At 42.5% G+C, this 14,258-nt stretch overlaps 1 protein-coding gene across 1 annotated transcript; it reads right to left on the bottom strand.

The window, feature by feature from the left end:
* Positions 1-345: 345 nt before the first annotated feature.
* Positions 346-13,880, bottom strand: LOC310867685 (kinesin-like protein KIF20A; the record flags this gene model as incomplete). The annotated part of the gene is made up of 17 exons (XM_083777802.1): positions 346-579; positions 2,527-2,645; positions 2,995-3,133; positions 3,725-3,890; positions 4,720-4,859; positions 5,486-5,641; positions 6,153-6,318; positions 6,726-6,875; positions 7,684-7,746; positions 7,843-7,954; positions 8,322-8,498; positions 9,837-9,945; positions 10,039-10,214; positions 10,808-10,946; positions 11,206-11,325; positions 12,336-12,431; positions 13,839-13,880. The coding sequence occupies 17 exons, from the start codon at positions 13,878-13,880 to the stop codon at positions 346-348; spliced, it is 2,304 nt and encodes a 767-aa protein (XP_083633928.1).
* Between the last annotated feature and the right edge of the window lie 378 nt (positions 13,881-14,258).

The following is a 14,258-nucleotide window of genomic DNA, read 5'->3' as shown; positions in this document are numbered from 1 at the left end:
CAAGGGCACTTGAAGGGCACTAGTGTCAGTGTGTAGTGTTGAATTTTGTGGAGGCAGAATGCGCTTTAAGTCAAATTATTTGAGTCCAACCCCACGTACAGTACATGCCATTCATAAACCCATAAAAAAGTGAAACGTTAGTTTTCCAAACTAACGAAACGTCTACAATTTTATGAAAAGTGTTTTATTTAAAATAAAATAAAAACGTTTAAATTACATAAGAAAAGCATCCCAGACACTGCCTTTATTTCTGAGGTAAAAGTGCAAACTTAAAAATGTTAATAAAAAGAGAAAAAAAAGGGGGGTGGTGGGGGGTGATAGAAGAAAAGGGTTCCAATTCCTGATCTAGTTGCTGAGCTTCTTGGTTGATCGTTGGCTGACCGTCTTCCTGAGCGTTCGGCCGATTGAACCCTTCCGCGGGGACGTGACTGAGAGCTTGAGGTTGGCCAGCAGGCCTCGCTTGGGCTTGGGCGGCACCACGACAGTCTCGCTGGACCGCCTGTCGATCTCCTGCTTCAAGGACGCGATCTCCTTGTCCTGGTCACCGTTCATCAGCAGCAGATCGTCCGTATGTTTGGCCTTCGGGTGAAAAGCAGAAAGCCCACGCTCAAAAATCAAGATTCAGACAAACTTTGTCTAGGTGGAATATATAATTGTCTCGTCAACTTCTTTATTCCATGTACTGCAATCTTCTATATAAAGTTGATTTTTTTTTTTTAGAACAAAATATTTTGAGATGGGGGGATACATAATTTTTAGGGGTCCTCGATATGAAAAGGTTTGAGCACCACTGCCATAGAAGACATTCTGTAGAATCGGCCTCAGGCCTTAATGGGCTAACAGATGTTATTGTTAACCCTAGTGGTTATTTACGGCAAGAACTCAACGTGCATGTAGTCCACAAGATGATCCCAAATTTCAGAAGGAAGGTAACCAATTTCACCGTTACACCGCCAGGCTGGACGACGGAGGAGGAGAGGAGACAAATGAGAGTATTGCGATCTACCTACCACGTAGGCCAAGACCACAAATTGGTACCATCTGGGTGGACAAATTCTAGTTTAGATTTCATTTCCTATACATCCCTGGATTACTTTTGTATATGATAGACCTGGCTGACCGGTAGCTTATTAGTGTCTTCACCTCCAAGTAGGCATGTAACGATATATCGTATAGCCTATAGATATTAATCCCGACGATATGAATCGATTCATTGATCGATTGATTTTTTAGGGGGGCTAGTGTGTGATGTGAAATGTGAGCTTTAGTCATATTCAAGTGCTTTTGGAGAGAAATGATAGTCACTTTCAGTAGTAGAGCACTGTAGAGGGGAGCCGTGTGTGTGTGTGTGTGTGTCTGACTGCCCAGGTGATGGCCGTTGATGCTCATCAAGGAAGGCAATTATGTTTCTGCACTGTCAAAAGTAATGCTACTTCTTTTGCAATGTAGTTAAATAAAAAAATCTCATGGGGGAAGATAAATTATCTAAAAAAATCGTATTGTGAACCTCATATCGTGATACGAATCGTATCGTGAGTCGAGTGAATCGTTACATGCCTACCTCTAAGTATGGACTGCTATTTCTTTCATTATATCCTCTCCCTGGGGTGTGTCTGGACTACTGGCCACCCACAGTTACCAGTAATAAGCTACCACGTCATGTTGACCGATTCCCAAGGGCTACCCAATCCTTGTTTTCATTCTACACCAGTGGTTTTTAACTAGTGGACCATAAGGGTCCATGTTATGCACTCAAGAGTAAAACTATTGTTATACAACTGCATTATTTAATTTACAAGAAGTATTCTACACAATTAGAGAACATAGATTATTTTTTTTACCAACATTTGCCTGTTATCTCTCCTATGTTAGCAACATCAAAACAGCATGGCATTGTGGACAAAATCTTATCAAACGGCTGGCAGAATATTCTACATTTTGAGTCTGAGAGGCTAATGCAATATTAAGATAATATTCAGAGAGACCGGTCCTGGTGTTATCAGCCATCTTTCTTTGTGAGCCATACCATATTCAGATTAAACCAGAAGGGAAGCCTGTTATACACACACCCAGGAAAATACTGAAAAATTAACTACAATGGATATGGAGGCAGATCTTTTGCCATAGTGTCGCTTTTTCCCTTCGTTTCTGTGCGTCAATTGTCTCCTGAATGATAATATTCAGAGATACCGGTCCTGGTGTTATCAGTCTGCCATCTTTCTTTTAGAACTACCTGCATTTGCGCAGGGACAGTCTTGCCTCTTATGACAACAGCTAAATCTCAAATGGTGGTCCATGGCTCAAATGCCGAAAACATTACGGACCTTGATATAATTTTTTTTTTTTTTTTAAACCTGTTCAACGCTAAATACCTTCAATAAATTACAAACTCACAACACGTCAAATGCAACGTCTTGTGAGCTTGTAGATTTTTATATATATTTTATGTGAATATAAGCCCCATGCAGAAAAAGGTTTTAAGCTGGTGAAACTTGGTGTGGTTCAGACAAAACTATGTCACTTCACCTGTTCGTCCACCTTCATCTGCAGAGCCTCTGCAGATTCATTCAGAGTTGCCAGTTGTTTCTCCAGAGACACAATCAGCTGGAAGACAAATATGCCCACGATTATGTGCAGAATCTGAGCTACAATAAAAAGGCAACCAATTACGGTTGAAGGGCTCGAATATCTCAGGAGGAGCCTTCAAGGGGACCAACCCGTTTGAGCAATTCAAATTGTCCTTTTACCTTTTGTTTATCCACACACATGTCCTCCACTGCACATTTCAACATATAGAGCCGTTTGTGCTCTGCATCTGTGAAGACAAAATTGTGGGAATTTTGAGATACTAAATAAAATTTCTTGTGGATGTTAAGCACTTTCAATCTGGCGTCCCCATTTTCAGGTCTTATAGGTGTGTGTGTGTGTGTGTGTGAGAGAGAGATATGTTTAACAGCCGGCACATGGTTTAAGACAGTCATACTACATGCAAACCTGCTTCCTCCCTCTGTGTAGTCTGCTGGGTGCCGTTCTCAGTTTGGCAGGACGCGTCCAGTGCTGGAATTGGAGGCTGCCCTGTCCTGGACATCGACAACTGGTTGGACTCCAACTGGCTCACCTTACGAGTCAGGGTCTACAGAGACAGCATGTTGGCTACGTTTATTATTCAACATTGGAAAAGACAAAACATGAGGATATTGGCCAAATAATTTAGTAGATTGTCAACCGGTCATTTGTCAGTGCCTTCAGTATCCAAACTCTGGCACTGATGTATGCATAGTGATAATTGTTTATCACACACACCTATAGCCGTATTTGACAAAGACTGAGAATGACACAATGAGAAAATAGCATTTAAGCAATACTTTAGTTGAATAGATTAGAACATCATGACTGGCAGTGAGGAACAAAAAACGTTTTTTCTTTTCTTATACTGTACATATTTTCCCATATGATTTCCTTTTTTTTGCATAAAAACTTAATATCTGTACGTCTTTAATTGTTCTGATGAATTGAAAATGGGGGACCCTGATGTAAACAACATGTCTTAGTGCTTAAGTTTTTTTATTGTACTTTCGTTGAACTAGATGAATAGAAATGAGGCTGGCTGGCTATGAGATTCTCATAGCCAGCCTCATTTCTATTCATCTCATAGCCATCTCATAATGAGATGAATATAAATGAGGCTGGCTATGAGATGAATAGAAATGTGTGTGTGAAGTACCTCCACTTTCTCCTGCTCATCAATGAACTCATCGACAGGCACGTAGTGGTCTTCAATGCGGTTCATAGCAGACTGGTAGGCGTGCTCTTTGACCGCATCCCTGTAGAGCTCAAAGGTCTGATCCATCCTCTCCTGATAGCTCTCCTTCAGCTCCGCCATTTTACGTCTAACAACAATTTATAAGTCAGAAAGCAGGATCGTGACAGTGTAGAACTTCAGCCTAAAGCCTCAGAAACATTGGAAGAAGTACACCAACATCATCCTTCAGGATGAATAACCGTAGTACGTCATCTTAATAAAACAAGATGTTTTTCCACATGCTATGTTGGATCCAGATCTCCAATTATCTTTAAATTAGTCTCACATAGGCAGACAAACTATTCCACAATGGTAAATGGTGCATTTATATAGCGCCTTTATCCAAGGTCAGGTGTCGGCGGAAACCATGCAAGGCACCAACCTGCACATCGGGAGCAATTAGGGGTTCAGAGCCTTGCTCAAGGACACTTCGACACCAACTCCGTGTTCGAAATCCGATCACTCTACCCCCAATCTCCGAATGCTTCATAGTCTGGAACTACATCTCCCGAAAGCCGAGAACGGAAGCAGTCATCATTTCCGTTCACGAAAATATATTTTAAAATAAGTTTACATTTTATATTACAATTTCCATTTCTGACAAGCAGCAAACTACAGTATGCTTTGATTATTTAGCTTTATTATATCATTTAGAACTGTAAAGACGAAACAGAAGCGGGGAGGACCGCGTCAAAGCTGCTTAATCCTCTGATCGTTTTTAGACATTCCGTGCTCCAGACAGGAAGCATTTCAAAATTGTGGGAGGCAACAGTCTGGCCACGCGAGACCATCATTAAACAGACCAATATAGACGTTTCTCTCCCCAACATGTATACAAGGTACAGTCTAGCCACAAAACATTACAGATTGAGATTGCGAGAATTTCCCCAGTGGTCACCGCTAAGGAGAGCATGTACCTGTGGAGGTCTTCACTTTCCATCATCAGCTTCAACATGGCGTCCCCCATTTCCCTGCGAATTTCAATCTCCTGCACCAGGTTTTTTCTCCGTTCTGCCATTAGTTTTGTTCGTAGATTTTCAGATGTTATCAGAAGATCCTAGGAATGGCACAGGACATTTTAAAACATTTATTGGAAGGTGCGGTGCGTGTCATAAGATAGGTAAAATGTTGCACTTTTCTTTGTCCTTCATTCCGGGGCTGACTGTGGTCTCAAAAACAAGGAAAACTGGGAGAAAAATGAAACTAACTAAGTATAGAGTATACAATGATGTGACAGAAGTGAGAATGATGATGAATTTGTATTTATATGCTGGTTTGAAAAACAAATGTGTAGTTCACCCAAACAATATCAGTTACACTTACACACCCCAAGAAGCTTTGAATGTTTTGGCACATTCCTCCCAAGTGGATAATTGAATGACTGGGTGGCTGCTCAGTTGGAGAGTCATCTATTGACCGATAAACTATTTGTCTCAGGAATGCGACACTAGAGCCGTACCTCCTGGGGCAGGATGGACACTAGACCCGTACCTCCTGGGGCAGGATGGACACTAGACCCATACCTCCTGGGGCAGGATGGACACTAGACCCGTACCTCCTGGGGCAGGATGGACACTAGACCCGTACCTCCTGGGGCAGGATGGACACTAGACCCGTACCTCCTGGGGCAGGATGGACACTAGACCCGTACCTCCTGGGGCAGGATGGACACTAGACCCGTACCTCCTGGGGCAGGATGGACATGTCCACCTCATCCTCTTCATCCAGCAGCTCGTCGTCAGACGGGGGACACTCCATCCTCAGCAGAGGCTTGCCATCCCGACCCACCAGACAAGGAGCCAGGGACTCCAGTGACACGGCTAGAGGCACCTGGACCACCTGCGGCAGCGGTGCACAACATCAGACATTAGCATATATACACCTCATCCTAACCTCAGAGTTATTCACATGAACACAACTGACCCCATTCTTCTTCTTTTTTTGGTCAAATAGGTTTAATTAAGAACATATTACAAAATGTAATAGAAGTTGCATAATGTACCCAGCTTTGAGGGTCTGTGTGAACACAAACATTGGCTGATGATTGGCTGATCATCCCATAGCGACGATTTGATTGGCTGAGCAAAGTACATATTGAAGAGAAAAGTGAGGGCAGAAAAGGGAAGACGCCAAAAGTGATTGGCTGAGCACGGAATGTGATGTATGATGATAAGAGGGCTGCCCTCACTTCCTGAACAGACCCATACTCCCACCCATACTGTTCAGTGTGATCTTACATGAAGTGGAATGTTGCCATGGAAAACCAAAAACGACAGTGACGATGATAGACCAATAACTCAAACTTTTTTTGATTCAGGGCACGCCTGGCCAAAGGATGCAATAGTGTCACCTGACTGGCAATGGCAGAGAACTTCATCACATGCAGAGTCTCATCATAGGTGGAAGCACACGGTTGGATGTTCACGATCATCGATGTTCTTCCCTTCCCACAGAAAGTGTTCTGGAAGATCTTGGTCAGTTTGCTCTCTCTGAATGGAATGTAGCCGCTCTTCATCCTGACACAAAATGGCAACGAGAGAAGTACAGATCTTCACCAAAGCAAATACTACTAGACTCGTCGTATACATTACCTGGAATGGCAATGTTACATTTCTTACTCGTCATTTTGAAATAAAAGGTATTTCTACCTTCAGGTGAGATTTACAGAGTACGAGCATATAGAGCAATAATTAAAACCTTATTAAAATCTATTGTGTACCACTACCATGACATATTATGAAAAAAAAGATATAATTTTCATGGAATGAGTAGAATCTAAATATGTGCGGAATTCCGTTTTTGTTAAAAACAAACCCCAGCATGACAACGTCTAAATGGGTTCATCCAGACGATCAGAAGCCATATAGTCTAGAATGAAGCCAGCCAGTACAGTATGTTGAATTGGACGTCAGCTGTAGTGTACCTGCCGTCAGTCTGGTTGTGTCGCAGTGCAGCGATGCACTTCCCCAGAGTGAAGAGAGAGTTATTGATGTTCCCCGCCTCTTTCAGTCTCTCTCCAAAGGTCTTGGCTTTGTTGCATCGTTCAGAGCCGGCTAGATCACACAGCGAGAACCTGAGGAACACAAGACTGCATTTATAGATCTGTAAAATGTTATTTCTTTTAGTACAGACGTACAAAAAGTTGTGGACAATAATATTACCAGAAGCACATAAAGAGCTAGCCCTGGATGCCCATAACAGGTCTGCAACTCCTACGTGCCTGATGCATATAAGAGACAGCTGTCTCCTCGGTTTCTCCTGTGTCTTACACATTTTCAATGGGAGTCACGTGGTTTGACGAGACAAGCTTGCGCCCTGCTTGGAGCAAGGGGGAGGAGGGCAGAAGACAGCCAGGGAGCAAGCTTGACTCGTCAAACCACGTGACTCCCATTGAAAATGCATTGCGAGCCGTGCGACACACAGAAGACACAGAGGACTCAGGAGACAGCCGTCTCATATATGAGTGTTCAAATGGAACCAAATATACCATTTGTACACTCTCAGAGTTATGGGGTCCTTGGAAATAAAACATCTGAGAACCACTTGTACTAGTGGACTCACAATGTGCCACACATAGTGTCATGAAGAAAACCTGGACATTCAGTAATTGTGTCGTGTGATGAAAATAAGATCATAATGGTATGTAAAAAAGAAAATCTAAATGTTGCCACGACAAGACCAAGTCCTTGCCACAGACACATTTGTCTGTGTACAGACATATTGATGACCCCTGAGCCTAGACTACACCAGACCGTTTCTGTGAAATCGACATCCGTTACAGTTTGCTCTGTCTGCAACCTTGCAGGCAAACTTTACACAATGCAAAAAGACACATTTTAAGTTTGTATTCAGTTTCATATTTGCACTGCAAAGCCACTCACTCGGAAATCCTCTCGACTGTGGCGCCATCTATCTTCATTAACTTCATGGTGAATATGCTATGACTTTAAGGACATTTGGAGAAAAGGAAATGGTGTCAGTGTTTGCATTCAGTCAATCTGGCATGAGAAAAGAAAACGAGACAAAAACTAATGATTTACCTTCTGCTAGATGACTGGTTCATCTTAGTGGATGCAGCACTTCGGTGTTTGTTTCCAAACCGAAGAAGTTTACAGGCTTCCTCCAGATTTTGGATGTTGATCCACTTTATATCTATGACACACACACACACACACACACACACACACACACACACACACACACACACACACACACACACACACACACACACACACACACACACACACACACACACACACACACACACACACACACACACACACACACACACACACACACACACACACACACACACACGAAAATGATGCCTGCACATAGTTTGTCGTGTGGTGAACTGACGAAAACAGTTACTTTTCAGGATTAAAAAAAAAAAAAGAAAGGCTGCACCACATTTCAAGCTTGTATATTTGCTACTTTTGCCTGACAGCAACAACATAATAGAAATACATACACGACAACTCAATTTGAACTTCTCTTGTTCTTTAATGTGCATGTATACCTCTAACATAGGTGTGTCCAGTGCTGTCCTCGCACACGCGCAGAGCTGCACGTCTGCTGGACCGTGAGAAAGATGGAGGCTGAAGCAGGTCATAGACGTACTCATTGTAGATCTCGTAGTAGGCGACCCACAAGGCAAACTGGCTGCCATCCGGTTCTACAGGGGTGCTCCCCGACTCTACCCGACAGGAAGGGAGGGAGGGAGGAAAATAACACGTTGGACGGCATGGTGAAGCGTCCAAGACATTAAAAGGGAACTTTCAGATGTTCAACCTAAATATTATTCCGATGTTGAGATCACGAATATTGTTTGGCAAAAATGACCCAATGTCTTCCTCCCGGAAAATGTTGACATCTCGAAACGAAGACATCAACCATCATTGTTTAACAAAGTGGACAATGCTATTCAGTTTGAGAGAATCTGCTGGTTCAGTCTTACCATTTTCGCAGGTTGTTTTCAATGTCATTCATTAATTAATAATGCACAATACATGTTCATTGACTCCAATATAATACCTTTCTTGGTGGAATGAATATATATTATGTTTGCAATGTTTAATTGTCATCGTGTTGCGTTTGTGTCGTGTAATTGGTTTGATTTCTTAGTTTGATTAATGTTACCGTTTATCCTCTTCCTTTCAAAGTAAGCATACGTACATTATAAGTGTGAATGTCCAATTATGTAATGTGATGAATGTTCCAGAGGGGTTATAAAACAGCTGACCGGTCGCAGTGTGCTGAACCACAGTGAACTCCCAGCTGAAGTTAACACTCCATTGTCAAATATGGATGAAGCTTGGCCATGAAACTTGGCCATAGAATTCTCAGTTAAGTAGGTACATTTTATTTGTACCTTTCACAGACAAGTCACAAACTGCTTCACAACAATAAAAAAAACAATGTTGATCCACTTTATATCTATGACACACACACAAACAGTTTATCCTGGTGCAAAAGGAACCAGAATGGCATTGTAGCTAAGGCACGCCTGGAGTCATTTCCGTATTCTCTCCACACTGTTAGAAAGTGTGGTGAGAAATATAAAGAGCTTGTTGTGTTGGAACACACTGACCCCGCTGCCTATACCAGTTCAATTGCAATCATTTCTTTTTTTTCTGTCACGGCTTGTAAAATGAGCTCGTCAGCCAGTAGAGGGTGCCGATACCTCATTTGACTTGACTAGAACCATACTGTCATGAGTCATCATCCATGACACCTAAAGACCTAATAGCCTAGATCAATAACACTAGCATATAATAAGTATATTATAAATACATGCCATACTATGCATGTCACTGAAAAGCGGTATTTACCAGTTTGAATAAAAAAGGCTATATGCAAATTGACCTGCTCAGAGTGTCAAGCTTTCACTCAAGCTCTGAATTTGTGTTATCCTTTTAGCAATCGTAAAGTCGTACCATGTGTGCCATTTGCAAACCATTAATAAAGTAATCAATCAATCAGGCTTTACATGACCTCTGTGGCTGAAAGTGAATTGCTGTGACCTTTGACCTACCCGTTTGATCGGACGCAGACAGACTGTTGATGGAGGATGAGGAGGAGGAACGTGACCGACGTGACGAACGTGTTGATGATGTACTACTCGTACGCTTACGTTCACCCTCCTAAAAAAAAAAAAAAAAAAGGTTGGACAGAGAAAGAGCAGGTGTACCGTGGCCTTTCACCGTGGAATGAGTGCTTATCGGAAGTCATCCTGCCTCTTTGAGTATGGCGGCCTTGGTAACCCTCTCCTGTTTGACCTGGTCAGGTCCCAGTTTCTGGGCATCGCTCCCACGGTACGGCTTCAGGTCCATGCTCTCGTACTGGCGCCCTCGCATGTGCTGGAAGATGGCAAACAGTGCACGTGGCAGCAATCCAGGCTCTTTTGTGCTTCCTGAAGCACATTTCACATACAGTTACACACACAAGTGACATTAAATGATGTCCTCCCCCCAAAAAATTAAATAAGTAGTATTCCAACTAGAGTATTTAAGAGTCAGACAAATATACTGATTAACATGCTGTACAAAACACACCTCAGGAGATAGTTGCAAGTAGACAAGGGCTTTTCAGCATTTAGCATGAACAAGAAATAATGACTTTAAAATTGATATATTCAGTGACTCATCCCGATTAACTTGGATCTAATGGGGCTAACTTCAGGGGTCTTCAACAGGGGGACCGCCACATCTTTGTGGGATCTCCTTTTTACATCAACCACATGAACCCCATCCCTATTCTGAGGAGAACTTTAGCCTGGTGAGCTTGTAGATCGTCTATTTTCGGCAAAGACATTATGGTGTAGAGTGAAAAGTCAAGTCACGAACATGAATCCAACATAACACTGACATCAAACAACTCTATGAAGTGATCAATGAAATCTATGAAAGCGTTTGATCTGCAAGTGGTCGGGTGGCGCGGGGGTCCCCCGATTCATCCCTCTCAAACCTTGAAGACCCATGGGTCAAAAATGAACCAGAATCTTACCGTGGACAGTGTAGGATTTCCCCGAGTTCGTCACACCGTAGGTGAATATCAAGGCGTTTTGCCCGTCCAGGTAGTCGGACACATGGCTCTTGATGGTGCCCTCAAAGAGGTCTGCTTGCTCCGTCTCGGGTCCAAAGATCTAACAGGACAGGAAATTCAAAACTTCTTCAGTTTAAGTGGTTAAATGTCTCAGTGAAAATACATTTAAAATGAATCCAGTAGTAGAAATCGGCCTCAGGTCTTCACTCGGCTCCCGACTTTCAAGCATTGTTTCATCAGGTTTATACTAGCCTTGTTCTGTTTCATAGATCTGCAATTACTTCATCATGCACAACATATTATTAAGTTACAAATGCATGGCGTTATAAGTGCATGTTTTCCTGTGGTGTTTTCCTCACCTGAGAGAAGGTGAACTTGTGGTGTGGAAGGCCAATGCCTCTTTCACTGCTCTTCATGGTAGCAGAGCCCTTGGGTGCATGCAATACCACAGTCTGACTGTCCTCAGTCACCACACAGCTCTGAAAGGAACAAATTATAGACATTTACCAACGTTTCGACAAACAGGGTGTAACAGGGAAGGTAGAGATGCTCACATTTATAGAGGTAGGGACAAGGGTCCAATAATTAGGGAGTGTCCTCACTACCAGATTGGATTGGATGATTGGTTGCTAACTTGCTGGCAAATTTGTACCAAAATATGGAGACATACATGAATACATATACACAAATAAAGAACATAAAAATGCCAGTACAAATACATTTGTTAAATGCATTAAAAATTAATAAAAATAGTACACAAATACAGTATATGTCCACAACAACAACTTTTTAAAAGTTTATCTCCTGTCGTCAGCACCTCCCTACTCTTGGTGTGCGCTCCTACCTTTTTGTTTGCAGTATTTAAGTATGAAACTGGTGAGTTAGAAACGGGTTAAAATGTTCATCCAGTCAGGAGAGAGAACCCAACAATGTTTATTTATCAGCTTGCATGGGTTGCTCAGTCGCTAGAGCTCTTGCCTTTGAACAAGTTCATGGGTTCGATCCCGGGCACCCCCAACTCAGCGAATGAGTAGCACGGCTTGGTGCAGCAAGTCGTGCGGGAAGTACTGGGAGCATAGAGACTGGGAGCTGATGGTAGGTGTGGCGCTCCACCTCAGCAATCCATCTCCCAGGGGTCTATCGCATTTTAACAGGAATAGACTCCCTCGTGTTGCCGGTGATACCAACAATATGCCACTCCCGATCTACTTCTTGCATTCCCATTACAATTGTGACTACCAATTTGTTTAATCACTTACAAGTTCACTCGTTTATCCTGCATTGGATGAACTTGGCATGATGGCATCCCAACATGAACATTTATTTTGTTAACTAAAGATCTGGAGAGATGGGGTGAGCCCTGTTACTGAACCCACTGCTATTATCAATGGTTGCGATTTGAATAGGCTATAGAACTATTTAACATTTTCATCACTTAGTTACTGCAACTTTAAAATCAACACTCAATTCTACTGTACATCTTTCTCACCTGATCCTCATTGTCAGAAAGCTCCTCCTTGGAGAAGGGTCGAACTCTCAGGTAGACGCGTAGGTTCTGCGGTTCAGCATCATCCAGAATTTCATTCTACCAAACAGTTCAAACAACACCATGTATTCACCCAAAACAAGACAATCATAATAATGAGGCTGAGAATTCCTGGGAAAATGACCCAGGAACAGTGGGCACCAGGCAACGGGAACACTGGGCCTCGTATTTTTGGGCACCAAAACTAGGGCTTTGTTTGTGAAGTCTACAATTTACAATTTAGGCATTTAGCAGACGCTCTTAATCCAGAGCGACTTACATTTAAGCAAGAACAAAAGCATGGGAATACATCACATAAAAGCATTTATCATGAAACATGCGTAAGCTAAGAAGGTAACAGTGGAATATCTATATAATGAAACTATACATACACTATACATATAAGCTATACATATTCACTACTATGCTATACATATGTACTATGGCGTGCTATGACTATATACAATACAATTATAGTGCTGTCTACATAACATGCTATAAGTCTGTGTCAAATGCTATCTAAGCCAACAGAAATGCTATCTAAGGGGTTAGGGTAAGTGCTATGGGCCATGATGGAGTCTGAAAAGGTGGGCTTTCAGTCTGTTAAACCCTCGGACTTGACAACTGTATTCAGTTCCACCCCACCTCACCCCAGAACACCTTCTACCACTACTAGCTCTTTGCTAGTCTGGGCTGGCTTCAACCTGAGGTAGATTCCAAAACGACTTCAAAATCCTGAAAAACTTCAAATATTTACTTTCAAGACAAGGTTCTCGTCTTTAAGGGTAAATCCCAAAAAGGGGTTCTCATCCTTAATGTGTTGAGTGCCACATCTCTCAATGGATCGTCTGGTCTTTAAGATAGGATCAGTGCCCAGTTACCAGTCCAAATACTTCTCTAGAGTGAGTGTAGCCCCTCTCGGGACCCTACATAAAGCTTTTCTGAAATTTTGATGAGTTTTATGTTGGGTCCCTGGTCAGAACTATATTTTCGTATGGAAATTCCAGAACGCGGAAGTAATCATTCTCTCTAAAATAGAAGCTGCGCCATGTGACGGCATTCTTTTGCCTTTGTTATTCTGAATTCGGTAACTTTAAGTACCTATACATCCCGCTGCGAATATCTCCTGTGGCGCGGAAGCCGTTAAGTATTTTTAATCTTTGTTTGACCGATTTGGTCGCTTTATTTCTTCTTGTTTGTTTACCGTTTATTGTACCGCCTCCCGGTGTGCGGTTGGCTTGTGCGGCTATGTCCCTGCCTCTGATCTGCTCTGTCATAGCTATAGCGCCACTAGCTAGCCAGATAGGCGGTACAATGAGGTGTCAATAAACAAGGAAGGAAGAGAAGAATCCAAGCTTCCAAATCGGGCAAACATATATTAAAAATACTTAACGGCTTCCGCGCCACAGGAGATATTCGCAGCGGGATGTATGGGTACTTATACTTTACATATTCAGAAAGCCTCACACTGAAATATGTCGTCACCGAGCGCGGAGAGGCGCTAAACATGTTGTTTATGTTTAAGAATGGGTGCGTACCAGGTGGCATGGTAGTAGTGCAACAGGACCCAATGCTATCTGGGTCGTCAAAATGTCAGAAACTTCAGTAGCATTTGGGTTCTGCTTGGAGGGCTAGAGTGAGTGATGCCCAGATCATCAGACCTCGATTCCACCAATATGTGGAATGACCTACCAAACGGTTTCCTGACAGAAATGTCCTACACAAGCCAGCATGGCGATGACTGCTGAACAAAACTATTTAATAAGACGCAACAGCCAACAGTCCTGGGTTATTATAGTGCAAAATGTAAATAAATAAAATGCATACCTGCATTGAAATGCATCCGGTTGGTCCATCATTAAACACAGACTGCAGTGTTTCACCAGT

Source organism: Protomyctophum parallelum (assembly GCF_964188405.1).
Source record: "Protomyctophum parallelum genome assembly, chromosome: 12".
NCBI lineage: Eukaryota > Metazoa > Chordata > Actinopteri > Myctophiformes > Myctophidae > Protomyctophum > Protomyctophum parallelum.
Note: the sequence above shows the minus strand (reverse complement) of the source record. Positions and strands in the feature narration are given on the sequence as shown.